The sequence below is a fragment of the Triplophysa dalaica genome, chromosome 15 (assembly GCF_015846415.1).
Source record: "Triplophysa dalaica isolate WHDGS20190420 chromosome 15, ASM1584641v1, whole genome shotgun sequence".
Lineage (NCBI taxonomy): Eukaryota > Metazoa > Chordata > Actinopteri > Cypriniformes > Nemacheilidae > Triplophysa > Triplophysa dalaica.
In genome coordinates, this window is record NC_079556.1 from 4,044,377 (window position 1) to 4,065,396 (window position 21,020).

General features: G+C 38.7%; 1 protein-coding gene across 20 annotated transcripts in view; it reads right to left on the bottom strand.

The window, feature by feature from the left end:
* The window catches only part of nrxn3a (neurexin 3a), a 224,413-nt gene extending 218,173 nt beyond the window's left edge, over positions 1 to 6,240 (bottom strand). For all 20 annotated transcript variants that reach the window (XR_008909167.1, XR_008909166.1, XR_008909165.1 and 17 more), the window contains exons 1-2: positions 6,085 to 6,240; positions 583 to 1,772 (exon numbers count right to left, since the gene is read on the bottom strand). Coding sequence is in view for 16 of the 20 variants with exons in the window: in XM_056768558.1 (XP_056624536.1) it covers positions 583 to 1,279 (697 nt within the window). In the remaining 4 variants the exon portion in view is untranslated. The remainder of the gene's footprint in view (positions 1 to 582; positions 1,773 to 6,084) is intronic.
* Positions 6,241 to 21,020: the final 14,780 nt, after the last annotated feature.

Consider the following 21,020-nt stretch of genomic DNA (forward strand, 5'->3'; position numbering starts at 1 on the left):
CAGGAAACCCAGTGCTGTGAAATGGCCTCCTTAAATCCCCAGAGAAACTAAAATGGCCACTTCAGAAAAAAACAAAGAATCTGAAAAGACACCTTAACATTGTAGCATCCCCCCTCCTCAGCCTGGCACGATTAACACGAAAAGCTCACACGACAAACAGCATAAAAAAATGCAGGCTTTGCTGGTAGTGCATTTCAATGACATTCATTTTCAATTGACCGTGAGAAGCGATTGGGGATAGAGGAGGGTCTTATCGAGGCTGAACAAGAAGTTCCCAGAATGAAACACGTGCCATTGCACAGTGTGAAGACATTGGGTCACCGTTCTGTAGACAGCCTAAGAGACATTAACCTCGACCCCAGAGTCACACCCAGACTCATAAGACTTGCATGAAACAGCCAAACATAAAATATATAGGACATTCTTTCCAGAAATGTAAACATTGTTTACATTTCACCAACTAAGACAATGTTTATGAAAGTGGGTTCAATATATTTTGCACAAATGAGCATTAAACCATTTCATTTTGGTGTTTCGATCATTTTCACCTATGCATAACCAATGCAAATTAGATATATTTACCTTCGTTGCAGAATCGACCAACATATTCAGTCTCAGAACAATCACAAATTGGTTCCCCGTCGACAATGGAGCACGTCCCTCCGTTCTCACACGGATTCTCCATGCAGATTCCCTCTATGTCCATGCGGACCAATTGGCTGTTTAGCAGAGTAGGTTCCTTGTTACTGTACCTCAGTTCCCTGATAATTCCCTTAAATGGCGGAAGATCCTTCACTGTCGGGAGAGTGAGCGCAGAAATGCGAATATCTTGAGGGACTCCGCCCAGGAAGAGATCGCTTACGATCTTCATGTACTGCCTCTGAGGCCGCACCTCGGCCGCTTTGCTTGCTCCGTCCAGCCCCAGAACAGTTCTCAGGTTGTACCTGCTCAAGGTTGCGGAATGCCAGCTGCTGTCGTTGACTCTCTTGTCTGATATGACAGTTGTCTCGGCGCAGTCGATGCTAAACTGCAACTGGAGCTTCCCTTCAACCACCATGAGTTGGAGGAAGTCGCAGTAGCCGCCATCGTCAATGTACAGGATTAAGGCAGTGGACACGTCTGTTTTGAACTGGAAGCTGAGGTCACTTCTGGTGCTGGCGTCCCAGCGGAGATAGCGCGCCCACTGGCCCTGTGACCCTGTAAACTCCAAGCCCGAGCAGAACCCGACCACAGTACTCATCAGCAGCTGCAACTGGACTGGGAATCTGAAGAAATTCATTTTCAAAGTGCTGTAGATTGGGGTTATAATCCTGAACAGGAGGAAATCATTGAATTTGCTTTGGTTCAAAGGTCCGTATATCCAAAGTACATCCCACAGTATGCCCAGAGATAGAAGTAGAAGAGGTGAGATCGTCAACGCAGAGACAAAAAGGAATATCCTAAAAGAGGAGAGGGTATTAAGAGGGAGAACAGTCTTAAGTAACAGTCGTAAGGCCAATTACATTGCACAACAATAAAATCTCTCAAAGGTTCTCTTTCTTAGTTTCCTGGAATTAATAATCTTGAGAAGACCAGTGGATGCGGTGGTGCGTGCCTGCTCAGGTGCTGTTTTCCTTCAGGTATCTCCCAAGATTTAACACACTTTCTCGAGCATCCAGACAAGTCCTCCAGGTTGGACTCTTTTGATATTTTGGGAAACCAGCACAGCCTTCATGATGCCTTGTGGGTAATGTAGTCCTCACGGTTTATTCGCCCTGTCTACTGCACACTAGCTGTCAAAACAGAAAAGCAACAAATTGCAAATGAATTAGTCTATCTAGTAATACAGGAATAAAAATTATTAAAAACTAAATAATTCTTCTGTTCAATTTTCCACATAATAATTAAAAAAGTATTTCACATCACTCATAGATCAATTGTAAGATAACACTTGATAAAGACCAATTAAAAGTTTCTGGTTTTTCAGGCTTTTTACCCATAAGATTCTTCAAGTGTTATCGGTCATCTAGTGTGTAAATTACCAGTATTATTCTCATGGCAGCTCCAGCTATCAGTCACTTGCACAGAGCCTGCGTTTATCTGATGATGTGGAAAATTAAAAGGCATTCTGCGGGATGCACAATGCATAAATAGAATGATATGCATATCTACACATTTCCATGAGATATAATCCACATTACCAGCATCTTACCAGCCAAGGATGCCATTCCTTACAAATCCTGCTTCTTAGAAAATATTACATAATTATTTATGGCGTCGCTATTCATTTTGAAAAACAAACAAATCCGAAATAGAACGAATACATAAAGACAACATTACAACAAAAGGCAAAATGTGTGTGTATTTAATTTGTATAATAGCTTTGGTTGGATTCATGTATCAGTAGAGCATAAAAGAAAAAAGACAATGCAGTGTTTTGTGAAATAAAAGGCTATCCCAATAAAAAGATTATTTAAGAAACACAAACTGCTAAATGCCCAACCAAAATATCCCACAATAAATATGACAGAAGACTCGCATGCTGAGCTCATGATTGGCCCTCAACCAACACAGATTAGTAAGAATTTTGTGAAAGCAAAATGCAGCTCCGGCTCCTCTTAACATGTGTCATCTATGTGCATAAATGAATAGGCTCCAATTACATGGCAACATGCACCCTGTAACCCAATAGACATCTAATATTGCCCGTGTCTTTGCCAGAAGCGTAGGCAGCGGGTACATCAGGACAATAGTGCTACCAGCCCACGCGATTCAGCCAAGCCGAAACACAATGCATGCCGTCAAAGGCAGATGCCTGCTCTACCTGCCGCAGCTGAAGAGGGAAAAGAGCCAAAGACTGGGTGCTTGTAACAGATACTCCACGTTGGCTCGCGCCCACACCTCAAAATATGCATGTGTGCTTTTTCTTTTTTTGTCAAGCAAGGGCTGGCGAAAGGGAGGAGAGGTAAAAAGGCTAAACTCAGCACATCATTGTCCTCATTGATGCATGATTGACACACCCCACTGGGAACGACACACAACATCACAAAATAAAGCTCTTGCATTTGAATCCATTTTAAAAAGGCAGCAAATAGGAGAGGGAGGTGGAATGGTAAAAGGGGGCGGGGAGGGACGGTAATGATAGCAGGCCCAGCCATTCATCAGACACACAAAGCTGGGTTTTACCACAGGTGCCTCAATTATGGTCTGCCATTACACCAGAAAAGCTGCAACAAAATGTCCTCCAGTGCGCCCCGATGATATCATGGGGGCTTTGAGAGGAGGCGCACGCCGTTTGAGAGGCGTAACGCAGAGCTCGGCTGTGCGCGTGACACGGTTGCCGTCGAGTTTCTGCGTGGTGAAGGTGTGGGGGCGAGGAAAGCTGGGCCAAAATGGATGACATCAGCGTCCGCTCGCCACTCTCCTCCTGGGCTGCCAGCCGGTGAGAGAGAGGCGTGAGGCTTCTACCTGGCCTCAGCCAGCTACCCCTCTGTTACCCAGAGTGGGCACGGGTACCACCAGCAACTCTGGGGCAAACCAGCTCTGCAGCAGTTATTTACAACATTACATCACTATGCCATCTAAACACAATATACTTCTAATGGTATTCACTATACTCCCTCATAATCATTACCACAGGATTTGTATTATTATTTCACAGCATGTATCACTGTAACATGGGTGCGGACTGTCTGTTTGATGTGGGGTTCTGATCAAGACAGAAAAATCACGTCACACTGCGGCGTACTGGGAAGGCAGCACACATTCGAGGAGTGTTTTTGAGACCGAAGATTATACAACGCCAACAGGAAACATTTTTTTCTGCGACACACAAAGAAGGGGATTTTGGGCAATAATCTTTAAAAGCGACCAAAACGATATTCGTTATAAAATGCAATAAATATCCTATTCAGACCATTTTTTCCTAAAGAGGCAATGTTTTTTTACAAAAATACTTTAATATAATTTATTCAAAAATAAGTAAAAGAAATATGCAATTTTGATTCATTTAAATTCTCGTTTATTTTCAGGACAAAATACCTATATTATGATATTTTGGCTGTCTTGGCTTGATATGTAAAATGATATTATAGGACAGTAAGCGTGAGAAAAAAAACGATACAAACACACAGATGCTCCCAAACGATGACATAAGGTGTTTTAAAACGACACTATATTTATTTAAAAGGTATTTATTATTAAACAATTGTATGTGTTAGACCGTAAGATATAGGCTAGATAATAAAAAAGGCCCTTATTAAAATAATGACCATGTTTAAGTAAAAATTCGTTAATACGGGTTAAAAATGACTGGGCCTTTTTGTCTAAGAATATCTGACTATATTGCAGCAGTTTCAAATATCAGAATTGAACGATCTATAAATGCCTTAAAATGTCAAATAAAAATAATATAAAGAAACTTTATATAAAAAGGCAAAATCATCATTTGTCTTATGCGCAAATATATTACCTAACACATGGAATTTATGTCGTGCAGATAAAATTCACATGTATCACACACTACAATATAATAATTTAAGTTTTCGTTAGAGCACATTGCATAATATTTTAAACGAGGTCACACACAGCACACGCAAAATATATATTTTATATAATATATAATTAAGGGCAAAAATTAAGCGCGGTCGAAAAATGTGTGATTTATTATTTTGATACACAATAATGCGTAGATTTTTTTATTCTGTAAGCATTAGTGAAATAATTCCTTGATGGAAGAATGAAAGAAAGGCCGCGCTATAAAAAATATGATTTGCCCGATTTAATATTAACGTAGTGTCTATGTGCTTCTTTACAAATTTGCTAAACAACATTAAGATACAAATACAGTGTGTATAATTTCAACCAAAACGTAAAATTTACTCGAAAGATCTAAGCATTGAATAGCATATATTTAAAAGGAATGTGTGAGGGTGTGCTGAATAAACGCCTTTGTGTGATTGCGGAGTATTACCAAGTCCATTAAATTCTGGAAGATCTAAAATTACCCACTACAAATTGATGAGAGTGAATTAAAATATTCTAATAATGTGCTGCACACTTGATCGCTTCAACAAAAGGAAGACAAAAGACCTGAATATGCCTAGGAAGTGATGAAACGTGCCAAAAATCCTTTCTAAAAATGTTTTGGATTAGCAAACGTCACAATTATTTATGTGTGATAATTTAGAAGATAAAAAATATTGGGCTTTAGACAAGGAATTGATTAAAACATAAAATTAAAAACTGTCCTTAAATTTATGCCAACTACACTACATGTGGTAAGAGAATAAAATTAATGTAACCAAGTAAAATAAGGTTATTTATACGATATTTTGATCTAAAAATGATATAAATTAAGAGAATACCGGACCTGCAGTTTTATTCGTTTGACCAGCCTATGTCTAGGTGCAGTCAAATAGGATACACTGAAGGATGAAGCTGCAGTGGGCATGCGTGGTGTTTTTCTTGAGAGGCATTTGAACATGATGCCCCCTGCATGGACTCTACAGACACCTGAGAACTCTTATTTATTATTCAAAGCTACTTTTACAGATTAAGAAAAACACAGGTCTCCTGTGGCTAAATTGTTTTTTTTCTTCGTGCATACAACCAAAACATGGGCATATATTGTCTAATTTACATATAACATAAACCAAATAGCCCTTACTAATATTCAAGCAGCGAATACATAGCCTAATAATTTTAACTATTTTCCTTCAAGACGTCGATCTACGTGTTGCCAACTATGACTGGAATTTCCCACTTTATCCACATAGAGGTGTATCCTAGTTTGTGAATGTCGAAAAGCCTTTAAGAAAAACAAATAGGCTAAACGTATTTTTAGAGCATGACAGCGTGTGTAACACATGCATTCTTTCTAAAGGGCACTCGATAATACAGTGTTTTTAATATTTATACCACGCTTATCCGCGAAACAATGTCAACGTATCAACGTCACATAAATAAAAGTAAAACGATCTACAATAAGACCAAAAGCAACGTAAATATAAGTCAACTAAGCGCAAGTAATCGAAGTCTGCGATGAACTTATAACACCCAGGCGACGTGTCATTGATTCTGTGCCCAAAAAAGAAACAGACTAACCTCAGTTTTCGTAAAAAAATATTCCAACGCGTAATAATCCTCATTACATTCCAAACAGGGTTTTATTTGGTCCACGTCACTTAAAATATAGCTTTTTGGCGGTATTTTTTATACCCGCCACACTTTCCTCGTTCCGTGCTCGAGTGCAGTTACGGAGAGCGGTGCGCTCAGTGAGTCTGATGGGCGATCACGAGATTTTCACACGCGCGCCCCGCCTTCCTCCTACCGCGAGCCTCGCGCCATTTAAAGGTGTAGTAAAATTTGAAAGAGAACACTTCAACATAAACAAAATAGTTCCTGTTTGACACGATATACTCTACAATATTTAATGTACCAAACGAAGCGTGTATAAATGGCGATTTAAAGTGTTCGCTTATAGAACAGGATCATATTTTCTTAAAATTGTTGACAAACATATATTCTAAAGACATATCGCCAAAAGAAATACTGTGTGAATGGGACGTAATGCATGTAGTTTGACATCAAAAAGCGCAAAAAGCTCTTTCTGTTGGCTTTACGCGGCAGCTGTCCTTGGTGCTGAACTTTTACGCGCTCATCAACTCTTGCGCAAGGCACTGTAATCGACCGAGGGTTCAGCGTTGCGCATTTCAAAACAGCCCTGAAAGAGTATAAAGCTATTTTCCAGATAGTTTTCTTCTTTTAAGCGACGTGAGTGAAATCTACACGCTTCACAAACTAACACTGCGATCGATAGGCGTTGACCATGTCATTGATTTGTAGCCCAAATGATCCATCATAGATCCTACAGAATATTGAGCGCGTCTCGGTGCTGAATGGATCGAACCACTCCATGTTGCATCCAAAGCCGGATGATAAGTGTAAGGCGCCGAGTAAGAATTCAAAGCCAAAGTTAGAATGTTGCAGTAAAGGGATTCCTTCAATAGATCTTTATAACATGTTGAGATTGTGTCTAAGATTATATTCTAGTTTTCTTCTCAAAAGCGCTATGTGACTTTCTCAAGGGCTACCTGTTCCTTGAGATTATGCAAATTTCATGACGACCATTTATCCACTACACTATTAGAAAACTTAAGCAATGCAGACTTCTGGAACATCTCCCACAGTCTGTCACTCTCAACACATGCACAAATACTTGTCATGATTTAAAATAATAAAGGAGATGTATGATGAAATATATACATGATTCATTATACACACCCAGAAGCACTCAAATCTCATTTAAGATAACATTTCAACAAATGCGGTCTAAATTTGAGCCATTAAAGAGATAACTTGTAAAGCGTTATATATAATGAGAGTCTTCCCTCAAGGGAGTCTATACTAAAACATTACAGTGTGATATCAGCCACCTGTTGTCATTCAATATGGCTGTCAGATTGCAGCTGATAATGCACGCATTATAGGATTCCCTGACATCAAACAAAAGGGAACAGATGTCTGAATTTGCAATGACTAACAATGCTGAGTACATACTGTAGAACAATACAGTACACCTGCACGTCGCAAAAAAAACTGTTTACCCTCACAAGAGCTACAAGCAGCCTGCCCGATGACTGATTTTGTAAGGTACCACCATCATGTACAGAAAGAGTTTACAGGATGGCATTCTACAGTTATTGATTTCTTCAGTTAATTCATAAAGGTCTCAGCCGTTCTTTTTCAATTAAACCTGGAAGCTGCCTGGGTCAAGTGGATCAATGCAGCGCCTGCAGGTATGAGCTCAGAGCAGATTTACTTAGATTGACTAAGTAAACAACATATTGACTGACACACTCTCACTCTCAAGCTTCCTGTGTTGCAACTGATGACACAAGCTGAAAAGAGAGCATGCAGTGAAAGACTGACACTTCTGTTCTCATATTCTGTTTATTTTCGCTCTGATGGAGTCGTCACCTCCAGGGTTTTGCTTTTAACTTGGTCTTTTCCTGCTACTGTTTAATAGCAATTTTATTTATAATGCTGTCTGCTTGTTTTTATTTGAGTTGAGACAAATTTCTCTCTCTCTCTCGCTCGCTCACTCACACACATTTAAGTCGGGTGTCCAAAGGAAATCTAGGACTAGCAACGCAAGCTTTGTAGTAAAAGCATGATGTTAAAAAAGGATAAGTTTAGCAAATGCATAACAGCTGGCCTAAGTGTTAAAAAAAGTGGGAAGAGGTGAAAACATCACCGTTGTGTAATATTAATTACAAGAGGAAGGTCTGTAAGAGTGTGAAGCTGTGTGTCTGGCTTTCTGTGTATAACATTGTGCAGGGGTCTGTTGTGTGTGTGTAAGACAGAAAAAGCAAAATGGCATGAAGGAAAAGGAGAAATGGGGTGGGAGAAGACAATTGGACAGATCGAAACAAAGAGAGAGATAGAAAAACAGAGTGAAAAGAAAGAGAGATAACATACCGAGTCACTGGAGCATCCACTGACATTTCCTCTGAGATTTCCACATTCATCATGCAAGATCTTCATATCACACATCTCTTTCTCGCTTTCTCTCACTGTGATCAACCTTCTGTGAGCATCTGCTCAAACTCTTCCTATTGAAGCTTTGGTGGAGAAACAGTAGATCTGCATGTGCAGGATACATGTGTTTAATTATACAATACAGAATGTCTGATTGACTTAACTCGGTTTGATTCTTTGGACCTGTAAGAAAAACATTCATCAATACATCATCGAGTTAAAATACATAAATAATTCTTACAAATTGTCAATAATTCTTTGTGGGGACTTCCCATAGACTTCTATTGTTTTTATTCTGACCTACTGGTATGTTCTATCCACTACCCTTAAACCTTTCTATATATGATAACTATAGGATGCTCCGAGATTATACAACAGTAATTAAAAACTAATATTATAGTGTAGACATTCACATCACAAAACATAAAAAACATTCTTTAATTCCTGACATCAAAGTAAATTTGCTTTATTCTTTGAATACTTTCAGGTTGGGTTCTTCATTTGTTAGCTGGTGAGGTGAAGGTTTTTGGAGGGGTGCATGAGATGTTGACTTCCATTCCACACTTACAAACCCAGCTGTTACTCATCATCCCAAGAAACATTCATCCTCCACAAGCATTCCGCTCCTATCTCACCCTGAGTCAGTCCTCCTCTCATATAGATTCCAACATGTGGTTTGCAGAAAGTCTTTCTCTCCCTCGCTCTTTCCATGGCCTTTTCTTTCAAAAGAAGAGTGTGCATCTCCCATTTTCTGGGAATTCAGACATTATCATTGCTTCATTTCATTTATGTCTGGTTGCCTCATTACTCGCCCTGACATCATGAGTGCATTACACTCGACACGTCCTGTTCCCGGACCGCTCCAACTTCCATTAAATTTCCCAGAGCTGATTCTATGGAGATTATCTTGCTTTGGTTACTCTCTCGTCCCTCCGAATCCGTTATCTGACTCCATCGACTTCCTCCTGAACGTCTGCGAGAGAAAACTTCTCCATCTCATCTCAAGCTTGGACGTCTTGCTTTGACCTTTAGTCGGAACCATTTCTGAGAAACAGAATGAGGTAATAGACGAGAAAATTTCAAAATGAAAGGAACATAGTGTACACCTCTCCGTTTGGTTCCGTTGTGCGTCTCTCGTCTCGACTTCTGAGTGTGTTTGCCTCCCACATCCACTCTAATTACTGTGATTACACTGCCATCTTTTAAAGTCTTCATTGGCTCGTTCCTCAACATGATCGTTTATTTTCGAGCCAAGAAGAACTTATCTATGTCAAGCTAGCTTTAAATAGAAGAGCAGAGTCAGGCCAGCAAAAGTCTGTCCAAAACTATTTCACAATCCATTTAATTGTAAGTCGATCCCACATAGTCATTTTATAATTGCAGGCCATCTTTTGTAATTGACATTGATTTAATCTGTTTTGTGCGGGCACAGGCATTTGCTTGATATTGTGTTGTATTACTGTATATGGGGAAGCATTCTCAATGACATTCCGATTCCTATTCGTAAACCTTTTATCCCATGAAGTTTGACAGCAGCTTGCAATATGCCAACGAACATAATGTTACTCTGACATTTGGACCAATAAACCTTTTTCTATTCAAAGAGCTTTAAAAGCACATCCCATACTCACAACCTCCAGTACAAAATAAATGACGCTGAGTAGATCAACAGAGAAAGAGCTGCCCACACGAAAGCAGGTCGGGCTGTTTTTCCCGTCCACCGCGTCACGATTATGACTTAAGAGTGGTGCCTGCCTCGACCCCGCCAGCAGCTAACAGCACAATCATGTTTTAATCACAAGAGCATTTAGCACTGAAATACTCCATGAAATAAAAATGCACGAAGAGAAGGCCTTCATAACAACAGTGAGAGTTCCTAATTGCTCAGAGGAAACAGAAAATCTTTGCGAAATAGAAATGTTTTTATACAAAAGGGGAACGCTTGGCGTGATTTCCAAAAAAAATCCTTGGCTTTAGACCTAGAAAAGGCATATCCCCCCATAAGATTCATGATTTAGTCTGAAATTAAAACAATGTGAAAAAACTATTTAATGAATGAAAATGAGTTAAAAGCTTATGATATTTTTAGCAAAGAGAAACAGTAAAAGCTCATTAATGGCCCTGTAGGATATGACATACAGACGTTGAGTAAACAGCACTTTCTATTGACTCAAGTTAAGCAGCTGCAGTGCTAACAATGGGGCGGTATTGTTCATTTGTAAAGTTATTTGAACAGTCGAGGTGGTAGGGTGGTGTGTGTAAGGGTCCAGGGTCCATGCATTTTAATCTTTAATCCATGCTGTTCACAACTCCATGCAGTCAAAGTTTTTATATGACAAATGAAAATATGTGCTTAAAATTATGGAGTTTCCATCCAAAATGCAAGTTCAATTCATAAGCATGTGTTAACTCTTGATTTGTTAGTTTAATGCGTACAGTAATGATGACAAAGCATGTGTTTCACTGAGGCCACGGGTCTACGCGAGTATGGAGCTGTCAGAAAGGCAGTGCTACAGGCCAGCTCTCCCCAGAGACCCCTTATCTCCTCCGTAGACTGATGATAAACTGTAACAGAGGTCAAACACACATACACACATAGTGTAAACGCATCCAGCTGCCAGTTCACCAATAAAGCCAAGACCTTTGACAGTCAATAAAAATGAGAGAGACCAGAAAAGAAATTGCATAGAACCAAAAAAGGGAGAAAGAGCAAGAGAAAAAAAAGTAGAAAAAAAGCGAAAGAGCAAATGAAAGAAAGTAAGGGCAAAAGAAATAAAGAACAAAAGAAAGACCGAAAGAAGAAGCGAAACAAAGAGCAAAGGGAAAGGAAGAGCAAAACAAAAAGTGAACGATAGAAAGAAAGAGGGAAAGAAAGAACAAAAGAAGGAAAGAAGGAAAGAAAATGAATTAGCGAGAGAAGGGAAGAGATAAAGATACAGAGGAAGAAAAAGAGCAAAATGAATAATAAGTGAGTAAAAATAAGAGGATGAAACGGAAAAAGTTAAAAAGAGAAAGAGCAAAGGAAAGCAAGTGCAAAAGAGTAAAATAATGAAAAAGTGTGAAAAATTTACTATATAGAATAAACTAAAGAAAAATGGAAGAAAAAAAGAGCCAAAGAAATATTGCCAAAGCAAAATAGTAAAAGAAAGACCATAAGCACAAAAGTACAAAAGCAAGAAATGATGAAATCACAAAAGAAAGAAAGGAAGCCTAATCAAATAAAGTTAAGAGTGAGACATGAAAGCTTTCTATGACTTTTCTTCTGTGTCCATTGTTATGAATTAGTATTCTGAGAACTCTTATGTTTTAATGGCACATATTATTAAGTGAAGTCCTATATATTGATTGAGAAATTAATCTACTGTAGGTCTTCATGTCAACAGAAGAACAGCACCATATTGACTACTCTTCTACTCGCGCACAGGTATAATGTGTCACTGTATCTTGGCCTTTGTGTATACGGGCAGGAATATCCACATCAATAATACATAAAAATGCTATGCAACAAGAATACCTGATGACAGCTGCTCTGTGCCACAAATGATAAGTGAGATGTGTTGCACAACAACTGCTTTCATCATTTTAAATTCCACACAAAAGACATCATTTTTCAAAACGACAACAACGAAGATGACAAATTAAAAGCATCATTCAAACTGCTGAAGTGAAGATAGCTTCACACATGAATGGGAACTAGAATGCTTAGAAAGTTCAGGTGAATCCTAAGATTTCACATTCATTGTTCTAGATTCAGTCTTATATCTATAATGACTGGTCTTCTTAAAAAGAAACATATTCAATGGACTGTTTTAGAACATATCGGCATGTCCGATATAATATTTTGGTTAAGAATCGTGTTAATACAAGATAAACACAAATATATACGCAATAAAAAATCTGATGCTTGATGGGGGGTGTATGAAGTTTGATGAATTGTAAGTTGTAAAGTTTGATGAATAAAGCTGAATTGAATCTAGTTTCTAATGGGTTTCTAATAAAAATGAAGGCCATTAGTTAATCAATGTAAAACTGTCAAACAGAAAAGCAGTCACACACTTTAGGTTACAAAGTAAATAAAAGTCATTGTCTTTTCCGTCTCATTCGACTCTACGGAGCAATAAAGCCCAGTGAGACAGAGATCAATGAGGGATCATTTTCCACACTTCATCATCACTCCCTTCCATTTAGTTTGCCAAGATATACTCAAATGGCTTAGAAAAACAAACATTTTTAAAAAGCTTTTGGGAATGCTTAGTGGAATAATAATCACTCCACATTTTCCCAGAAAAACAAACTGTTCAGAACACAAAAGTTCTTGATTCATACAAGCATTTTGTAAAGTGTGTTTGTTTACTCTATCCCTATTTTCTATGTTTTCTCAGTTGAGTTCAACAGAGATTCTGTATTTATGTAAGCAAAATCCCAGTTTTGCGAATTAGCATGTTAGCATTTCCGGTTCCGTCGCCCCAAACTTGATGGGTTTTTCGAATAGGTTTTTGGTTAAATACCTAAAATAAGGTCTATGATTAGCAAAACCTTTAAATATATATTACATTTTATTCTATGCCATAAAACACACCAGTTTTAACCCGCTCATGATTTTTTTAAAGCTTTATCGTGTCTCAAAAACAGCAGTTGCTAACAAGTCGCTAAAAGTGAATACATCCTTTGGCTGGGACATTAAATATTATCACACAAAATCTCACAAATAATGCATCATGAACACAAATCTCTAAAAAAGTGGATGGAGATTAATTCACAGAACAATTACTTACCATAGAACACATTTTTAATAAAGTTTGAAAAAGTTGTCGGAGGCTTGTTGGTGGTGATGATGAGCGACCTTAGTATAGTTTGTTTATAACATCATTTTAGCTTTTTACCTCTGCCGATTGTATTCATGCTTCAAAAATAGCAAATGTTATGTTAATCTGTAAATATTATTTTAATAGGCAAAACATTTCAATATCATAAACCATTGTTAAATCACCGTTTATTTGTGCGCTCTTCCAAAAGTCTATTGGGAAAATCCACAGGCTTTTGGTCGAGGGAACCAATGCAGCGCTAACTTCTGGGAGTGGACTACAAAAAATGTAATCTCTGCGGTACTCTATTCCCACAAATATGTGACTTCACACAGTGACGGAGCGATTCCTCATCCCTCATATCCTCATTAAGTAACACCGCTAAAAACATCTGAGAATCTAAATGTGTCATGACACCCAAGACAACCATATACTACACTTCATGCATTTTCTTCAAACGGTTATTTCTTAGTGCTGGAATAAAGCTGTTGTGTGAGAGCTTTCAGAAAGGTGTGAATCATCATTCAGCTCAAATCGTCCCAGAGAGATATTGGCGGGACTCGAATCACTACAGACTTCCCAGCGGATTAACACGTATCTGTGCTTTGGAGGAGTTGTAATGACAAAGCTGGCGTGAGTAATAACAGACCAGGCCACTCACACAATGAAGAAAGTTTCTAAATGTGCTGTGCATGACAGAATTCCCAGACCAAAACAGATCAACAGAGAGAAAATAAACAGTACACAGTGGATGATTTTTTAATCTGCGGAAGGACAATTCTGAAATCATTTACTTAAATGGATAGTTTACTACCAAAAAAAATCAAGATGTTTTACTCAGCCTCCAGGCATCCTTACTGAAAATGGTTGTCTTCTTAAAGAATAATGTAACCAGCTCTCATCCTTTCTCTCCCAGAAAAACCTCCTAGACAGCAACCAGTCTGGTTTCAAGAGCGGTCATTCTAATGAAACTGCGCTGCTCTCTATCATTGAAGCCCTGAGACTGGAAAGAGCTCATCTGTTCTCATCCTACTGGATCTATCTGCCGCCTTTGACACCGTTTACCATCACATCCTCCTGTCCACCCTCAAGGCCATGGGGGTCTCCGGAATGGGGCTACAATGGTTCAGGTCTTACCTCTCAGGTAGGTCATTTAGAGTATCTTAAAAGAGGGGAGGTGTCTGAGTCCCAACATCTCGACACAGGTGTGCCTCAGGGCTCAGTGCTTGGTCCGTTGCTATTCTCCGTATACATGACATCCCTAGGCTCTGTCATTAGGAAACATGGCTTTTCCTATCACTGCTATGCGGATGATACACAACTCTACCTTTCTTTTCACCCAGACGATCCGACTGTTTCTGCATGCATCTCAGCTTGCCTAGCCGACATCTCGCTCTGGATGAATGGCCATCACCTGCAGCTGAACCTTTCAAAAACAGAACTGCTTGTAATCCCGGCCGATACAAAGATTCACCACAACCTCTCCATTCAACTGCGCTCATCAACCATCACATCTTCCAGAAAGGGAAGAAACCTGGGACTGGTGATCGATGATCAGCTCAACTTCACAGATCAAGTTGCCAGCATCGCCCGGTCCTGTAGCTTCCTTTACAATATTAGGAAAATTAGACCCTTCCTATCAGAGCATGCTACGCAAGTCCTAGTACAGGCTCTGGTCCAGTCCAGACTGGACTACTGCAATGCGCTACTGGGTGGATTTCCAGCTTGCACAATCAAACCTCTACAGATGATCCAGAATGCTGCGGTAAGAGTTATCTTTAATGAACCGAAGAGAGCACACGGCCCTCCTCTATTCATTAAGCCACATTGGCTCCCTATAGTCGCTCGCATCAAATTCAATTCTCTGCTCCTGGCCTACAAGAACACCACTGGTTCGGCACCACCTTATCTTCACTCGCTAATGGAGACATATGCACCCGCCAGATCCCTATGATCTGCAAACGAACATCGTCTTTTGGTGCCATCCCAAAAAGGTAAAAAAAATCTCTCTCGCACACCTTCTCCGGATCTGTTCCACCTATGTAGAATGATCTGCCCGCTACCATAAAATCCGCAGATTCTGTAGCCATCTTTAAGAAACGTCTGAATCTGTCAACATCTGACTGATCTGTTCTGACTCTATTTTCTACTCTTCTTCTAATTTTTTTTTTTTTTAAATGAATGAATGAATGGTTCTGTATACTGTGTTAGGTTATATGAGACCAGTCTTCTATTTTGATTGCACTTATGCTTTTGTTGTACTCATGCTGTCCCAATTGCTTCCATTGCTTACCCCACCTGTAAGTTTCTTTGGATAAAAGCGTCTGCTAAATGACTAAATGTAAATGTAGATGTTGTATTTCCTATTTTGAATCGCTTCATTTATATAAAGAGCGTATTTTTTTACTGTTCTCTCTATGCTTTTATTGGACGAACGTGCCAGGCCCAAAGTTAACTTCCAGTCTGTGTTTTGCTATATCTTAAATATTTTATATTAAAGGAATAGTGTTTTTTATTAACTTTTTATTGTTTATTTTTCTTATTTATCGTTAGTTAAGTTTAGGCCACATAAGGCTTGATTCTGTTGTCGCCACTGAAACAGTCTATAGAAGAAAAGAAAGGGTTTGAAATAACAAGAAGGTAAATACATAAGGACATAACATAAATTTCTTTGATAAACTAACCATTTATTGAAAATAAAATGACTCTATATTGGATTTTCAAGTAAAAACTCAAATGATTCTTTAACTTCTTTTTTTAAAGCTTCAGATCTCCAGTTTTCTGGACAGCAAACACAACACAAACAAACATCTTTTTTTTTTCTATGTCACCGCTCAAAGCCTTCTCATAAAAACAGTGTATACATCCGGAGGTTAATTCAAACAATATTTGCAATTGGTAAACCGGTGGAAAAGTGCTTTACCCTCCAGAGACCACAAATACTCTTACGTAAGACACCGTTGGCATGTTTTTGAAGCAGGGCACAATTCTTCGCCGTCTGTTTATTGAAACGGTCTGGGCTTAGCCTGAATCAGTAAGATTAGTATTGATCCTTGCAAGGCAGAGTGGCAGTTAACTAAGAGTGCTTTGACTCGCCTCAAGACTAACTGCACTTTTGTTATCGCTGGACAAATCTCAGGAGCAACACTCAGACAATGTGTTTCATCTGAGCCTAATTAATGATTGTGTGCTGCATTTACAAGCTTTGCATAAGCAAGCTCTTCTTTAATTACACCACGCGATCAATGAAGGGATGAGAAGAGCCAGGCCAAACAAGACCAGCACCTGCAACATGATGGTCATGAACAGAAGACAAAAAATTGAAGACTACTCCAGTTTGAACATTTATCAACATTTCTTTATGTATTGTGTAAATTTCCTTGTGTAGCTTTCATGTAGCTCAGTGTTAAGAGCATTGCGTTAAAAATGCAAGGTTGTGGGTTCGATCCCAGGGGATTGCAAATACCTATGTAAAATGTATAGGATAAAGCAATGTAAGTCGCTTTGGATAAAAGCGTATGCCAAATGCCTAAATGTAAATTCCAGTCCAGTGTTGGTTGAATTTCAACAGAATCAAACCTCAGGAATGACAAAGTCACCCAACTGCGATGTAAAAAAAAAGGCAAACACGTATGAAAGTTGCGAAAAAAACGGGCTAATTCCATCAAATATACATTTTCAAACTGATGCCACACATAAAAATATTAGTATTGTGTTGTTTAAAGAAGAATATTAAGTTGTTTTCTTTACAAACATAGCATCTTTTTTGTTATTTGGACCAGTTTGTCCTGTTTCACTTTTTTTTGCAAATACATGAAAATACTGTAATAAACAACATATTTTACTTGGAGTTTGGAAGAAATGATTTCCCTAGCTACATGTCTATAAATAGTAAATTTATAGATATGTTGCTGTGGGGTACAATAAGATATGTTGGGCAGATATACAGCATAATCAAAGTGCATTATTCAAAAAAATCTGTGATTAAATTGACAGATCATTATTTAATAGATAACACAAATAAGTATTTCATTTTTAATGATATTGGATTGTCGTCTAATCAAATCTTACACGTATGTATATCTATATGTTTAATATTCATAGATTTATGTGGTGGACTAGCTTGGAAAATGCTTGAGGCCATTGTATATGATTCAGAACTGATACTATAGCCCATAAAAAGTCCCTTCAGTTGCCAAAACAAAGTAATAAATGGATAATAAAAGAACAAAAACACCCCATAATCTGAAACAGTATCCCGTTTAACAGTCTCGAAAAGGTGTTGAACTGCTCACACTGTGTTCACTACCCTTCTGTTTGTTTTTCTGCCATATGAGTTTGAACTTTACACTTCCACAGGAGGTGAACACACGCATGCCCACAACACACACAATAAGGTCACTCCCTCTCGGTGCGTTTCCAAAGCAACAGTAAAGCCAGTTCTTGCGATTACAGAGATTAAATGTCTGAATAAATATCGGTAGGCCTTTTCATCAGAATTCGTCTTAAGGGGGAATTATGAATGTCCTAGAGGACCTGCGAACGGCGTCCTTTCCGTACAAAATCGTCATGTTCTCCTCTAATGGAATTTCACAGTATTAAATGAACTCATTTCCCACTGCAGCCAGAGAATGCAAAGGAACTGCACACATGCCCACAATATTTATTGTTCTTTGGTCATGCACGCTTCTGTACGCTCTCGCTAGACTTCTTTATATTTCTCCTTTCTTTATCTCTTATTTATTATTTCTTTTTCATCTATTTTCCCTGTCGTCCAAGAATGATACCATTGCTCGAACTACCCCGGCAGAAAGGGTTTTGTGGTCGCAGCATCTATCATCACGTTCAGTATTATATTACAAGACAAAAGATGGAAAGAGAAAAGTAGTTGATTTTGAAGCCCGGACATTTAATATATAATATACTGTGCGTTTTTTTTTTATTAATTAATTAAATTGAGGTAGTGAAAAGTGTGTAAAAAATATCACAGAGGTGAGGTATGCAGTGCTTTATTTACCTGGATAATTGTGAATGGCTGGATTACACAACTGTCTTTCACGGTCACCCCATATAAAGTCATCTGACATCTGTAACAACATTTAGAGCAACTCTGGATTTCCCTCTGGAGAATTCACACCCACCTGACCTGATGGAATAACAGGTTTCAGTGTAAAAAGGCTAAATAAGGACAAGTGAAGATAATCCCTGGTAAAAAGATTCATAGGTAATCTTCAACTCGAATGGTGGCTTTTACCATCCGGACAGCCGTAAGAATAGTGGCTCCATCTGAGGCTGTCCTGCAACCGAGGATCCTTAATATTGGACTACAGAAGAGGCAAATTGGGGAGGAAAAAATGTGATTTTCCATTAGCAGATTAAAATGTCCTCCGTGACTGCCTTTCCTCCTAAATCTATAGCTCTGCTTAAACCTCGACATCTCAGCAGAACCTCAAAATGTCATGAAACAGCATCTGTGTGGTCCCATTTTCTCTCTGCCTGAGGAAAAGAGTTAATTTAGCATTAATGTATGTGAAACCGGAGCAGAGGACCTTTGGAGAACAGATCTTTGGATACCCACTCCAATTAAAGGAATTTTCCAGGTTAACATCAAATCAGTAATGTGCAGTATACATCTTATAGTTAATAATCATAAAATATTGTTACAACGACATAATGCTAAGAATGGAACAATAGGAGCGGGCAACAAGCAATAGTTAAAACATTGTTATCCATGAAAAGAAAAACAGCATAAATTACATAATGCTAAGAATGAAACAATAGGTGACAAACAATACGGTTAAAACATTGGTATCCATTTAAAGAAAAACACTAACGCAAATGAATGCACCAGCAAATGAGGAAAAAAAGTTTAAATAGACAATAAAAAGACTTTGATTCATGGTAGTTACTTATGAAAACAATTGTCTACTCTCTTTAACATAAGTAGCATAAAAGTAAAGGTAATTTTTGCATTAAATCTGATAAAATGGTGTACCCTGTATTTTAAGCTAACCTTGTAGAGTAGTTTTTCATTTAATTGACTCAAACTGTTTTTTACAGTTGCCTACATTTGCAAACCTCACCGTCGGTACACCATAAGGACACACCTGCAGCTAACTTGTACTTCATAAGCAATGCCGTGCACCTTTCGTAACCACTGGAGGCTTCAGACCTATTACCAGGGTGATTACGTTTGGCAGTGCCGGCTTCAGCTTTTTGATCAAGATGGATGGATTTTTTTATTCTGGACAGACGCAGGCTTAACGCTGGCTCTGGGTTTGCCTACAGAGGTTGAGTCTAATTAAGAGATGGAAAGAAAGTGATAAGGAAAAAGTGAGCAGTGTCCGTTTCTGACTCAGCAGAGAGAAAGGAGGGTGGAGCAGAAACATTCAGGAGAGAGAGACAGAGGATTACATCATTATAGTGCTCTGCATTAAAAACAAAAGTCAAATAATTTAATGAAATGGTTATAAGTGTCACATTGGAGTCTTAAAGAAAAACAGAAATAGTAACATAAGTACAGCAACATCTTGCCAAACAAATAAACTTATAGGCGCAATGTGGAGATGTTAGCGGCATCTAGCTATGAGGTTACGAATTGCACCAAATGGCTCACTCCAACCCTCCCTTTAAAAGCAAGTGAGGTTGGTGGCTTTCACAGGTCAAAGATATCGTCACCTTTTTTTTACTTCTTTCTCGAAGGAGATAACGTATTTACGAAATGCGGTCTAGAGCAGTTTGTCCGTTTAGGGCTACTTTAGAAACAACATGGCGAATTCCACGTAAGGGGACCCGCGGTGTATGTAGATAGAAATAGCTCATTCAAGATAATAAAACATAGCGCTACATTATGTAAGGTCTTTATACACCTGAAGACATTTTATTGAATTTCTATCCATTGATCTTTCTAAATATTACACACAGCACCTTTAACAGGAAAATCACTTTGTCACTTAGCTATTGACAAACACTTGCAATTTCTGAGACCTGACAACAAAAACATGGCATATAACAGGATAACTCAACAGGTCATAAAACTATCAAGACAACTGAAAAATGTAATAGCGCATTTATGCAATCGCGCACTCCACAGCCACAAGAGTGATTAATTACAAGCTTGCATGGTTTCTAGAAACACACTCGCTGTGATTCCCGCCTGACAGGATTAACTGTAAACACAGTAAATGACACATTATTTCGGATGGTGCAACTGGCTTTCGGTTTTTGGTGTGCAGTTGAGCAGAATGTGATGTGGAAGACACATGTTGAGCCATAACCACGTCCATCATTCGGGACCTGGCAGCCAGGACCAGTTCTCCAGCCTGGAGGCATCGGTAAGGGGGTTTTGACTCCCTAGCTGCTGGAATGAAGGCTGGGAGAACGCGACACAGCAGCCGATGTCTAAGCTCCATTCCTGAGGCCTCTTTAGCAGTCACACCTAAAGGGGCTAACCAGGTAGAGAACATAGTAGCAGATCCAACACTTCCCCTCTGGATGAACGTTTGGTTGGCTGGGATATTCACTTCACTGCCTGAAACAAGTTTCCGTGACGAGCTTTGATTTTGGTTACAATGCACTCAGAAAATAGTATGTTTAAGGAATATTAGTTCAGAAAAATATATTGCTTTTGCAAACAAACAAAATCAAGAAAGGTACAAATTTGTTTGCTTCTGTAAACGATTCAAACTTTAAGCC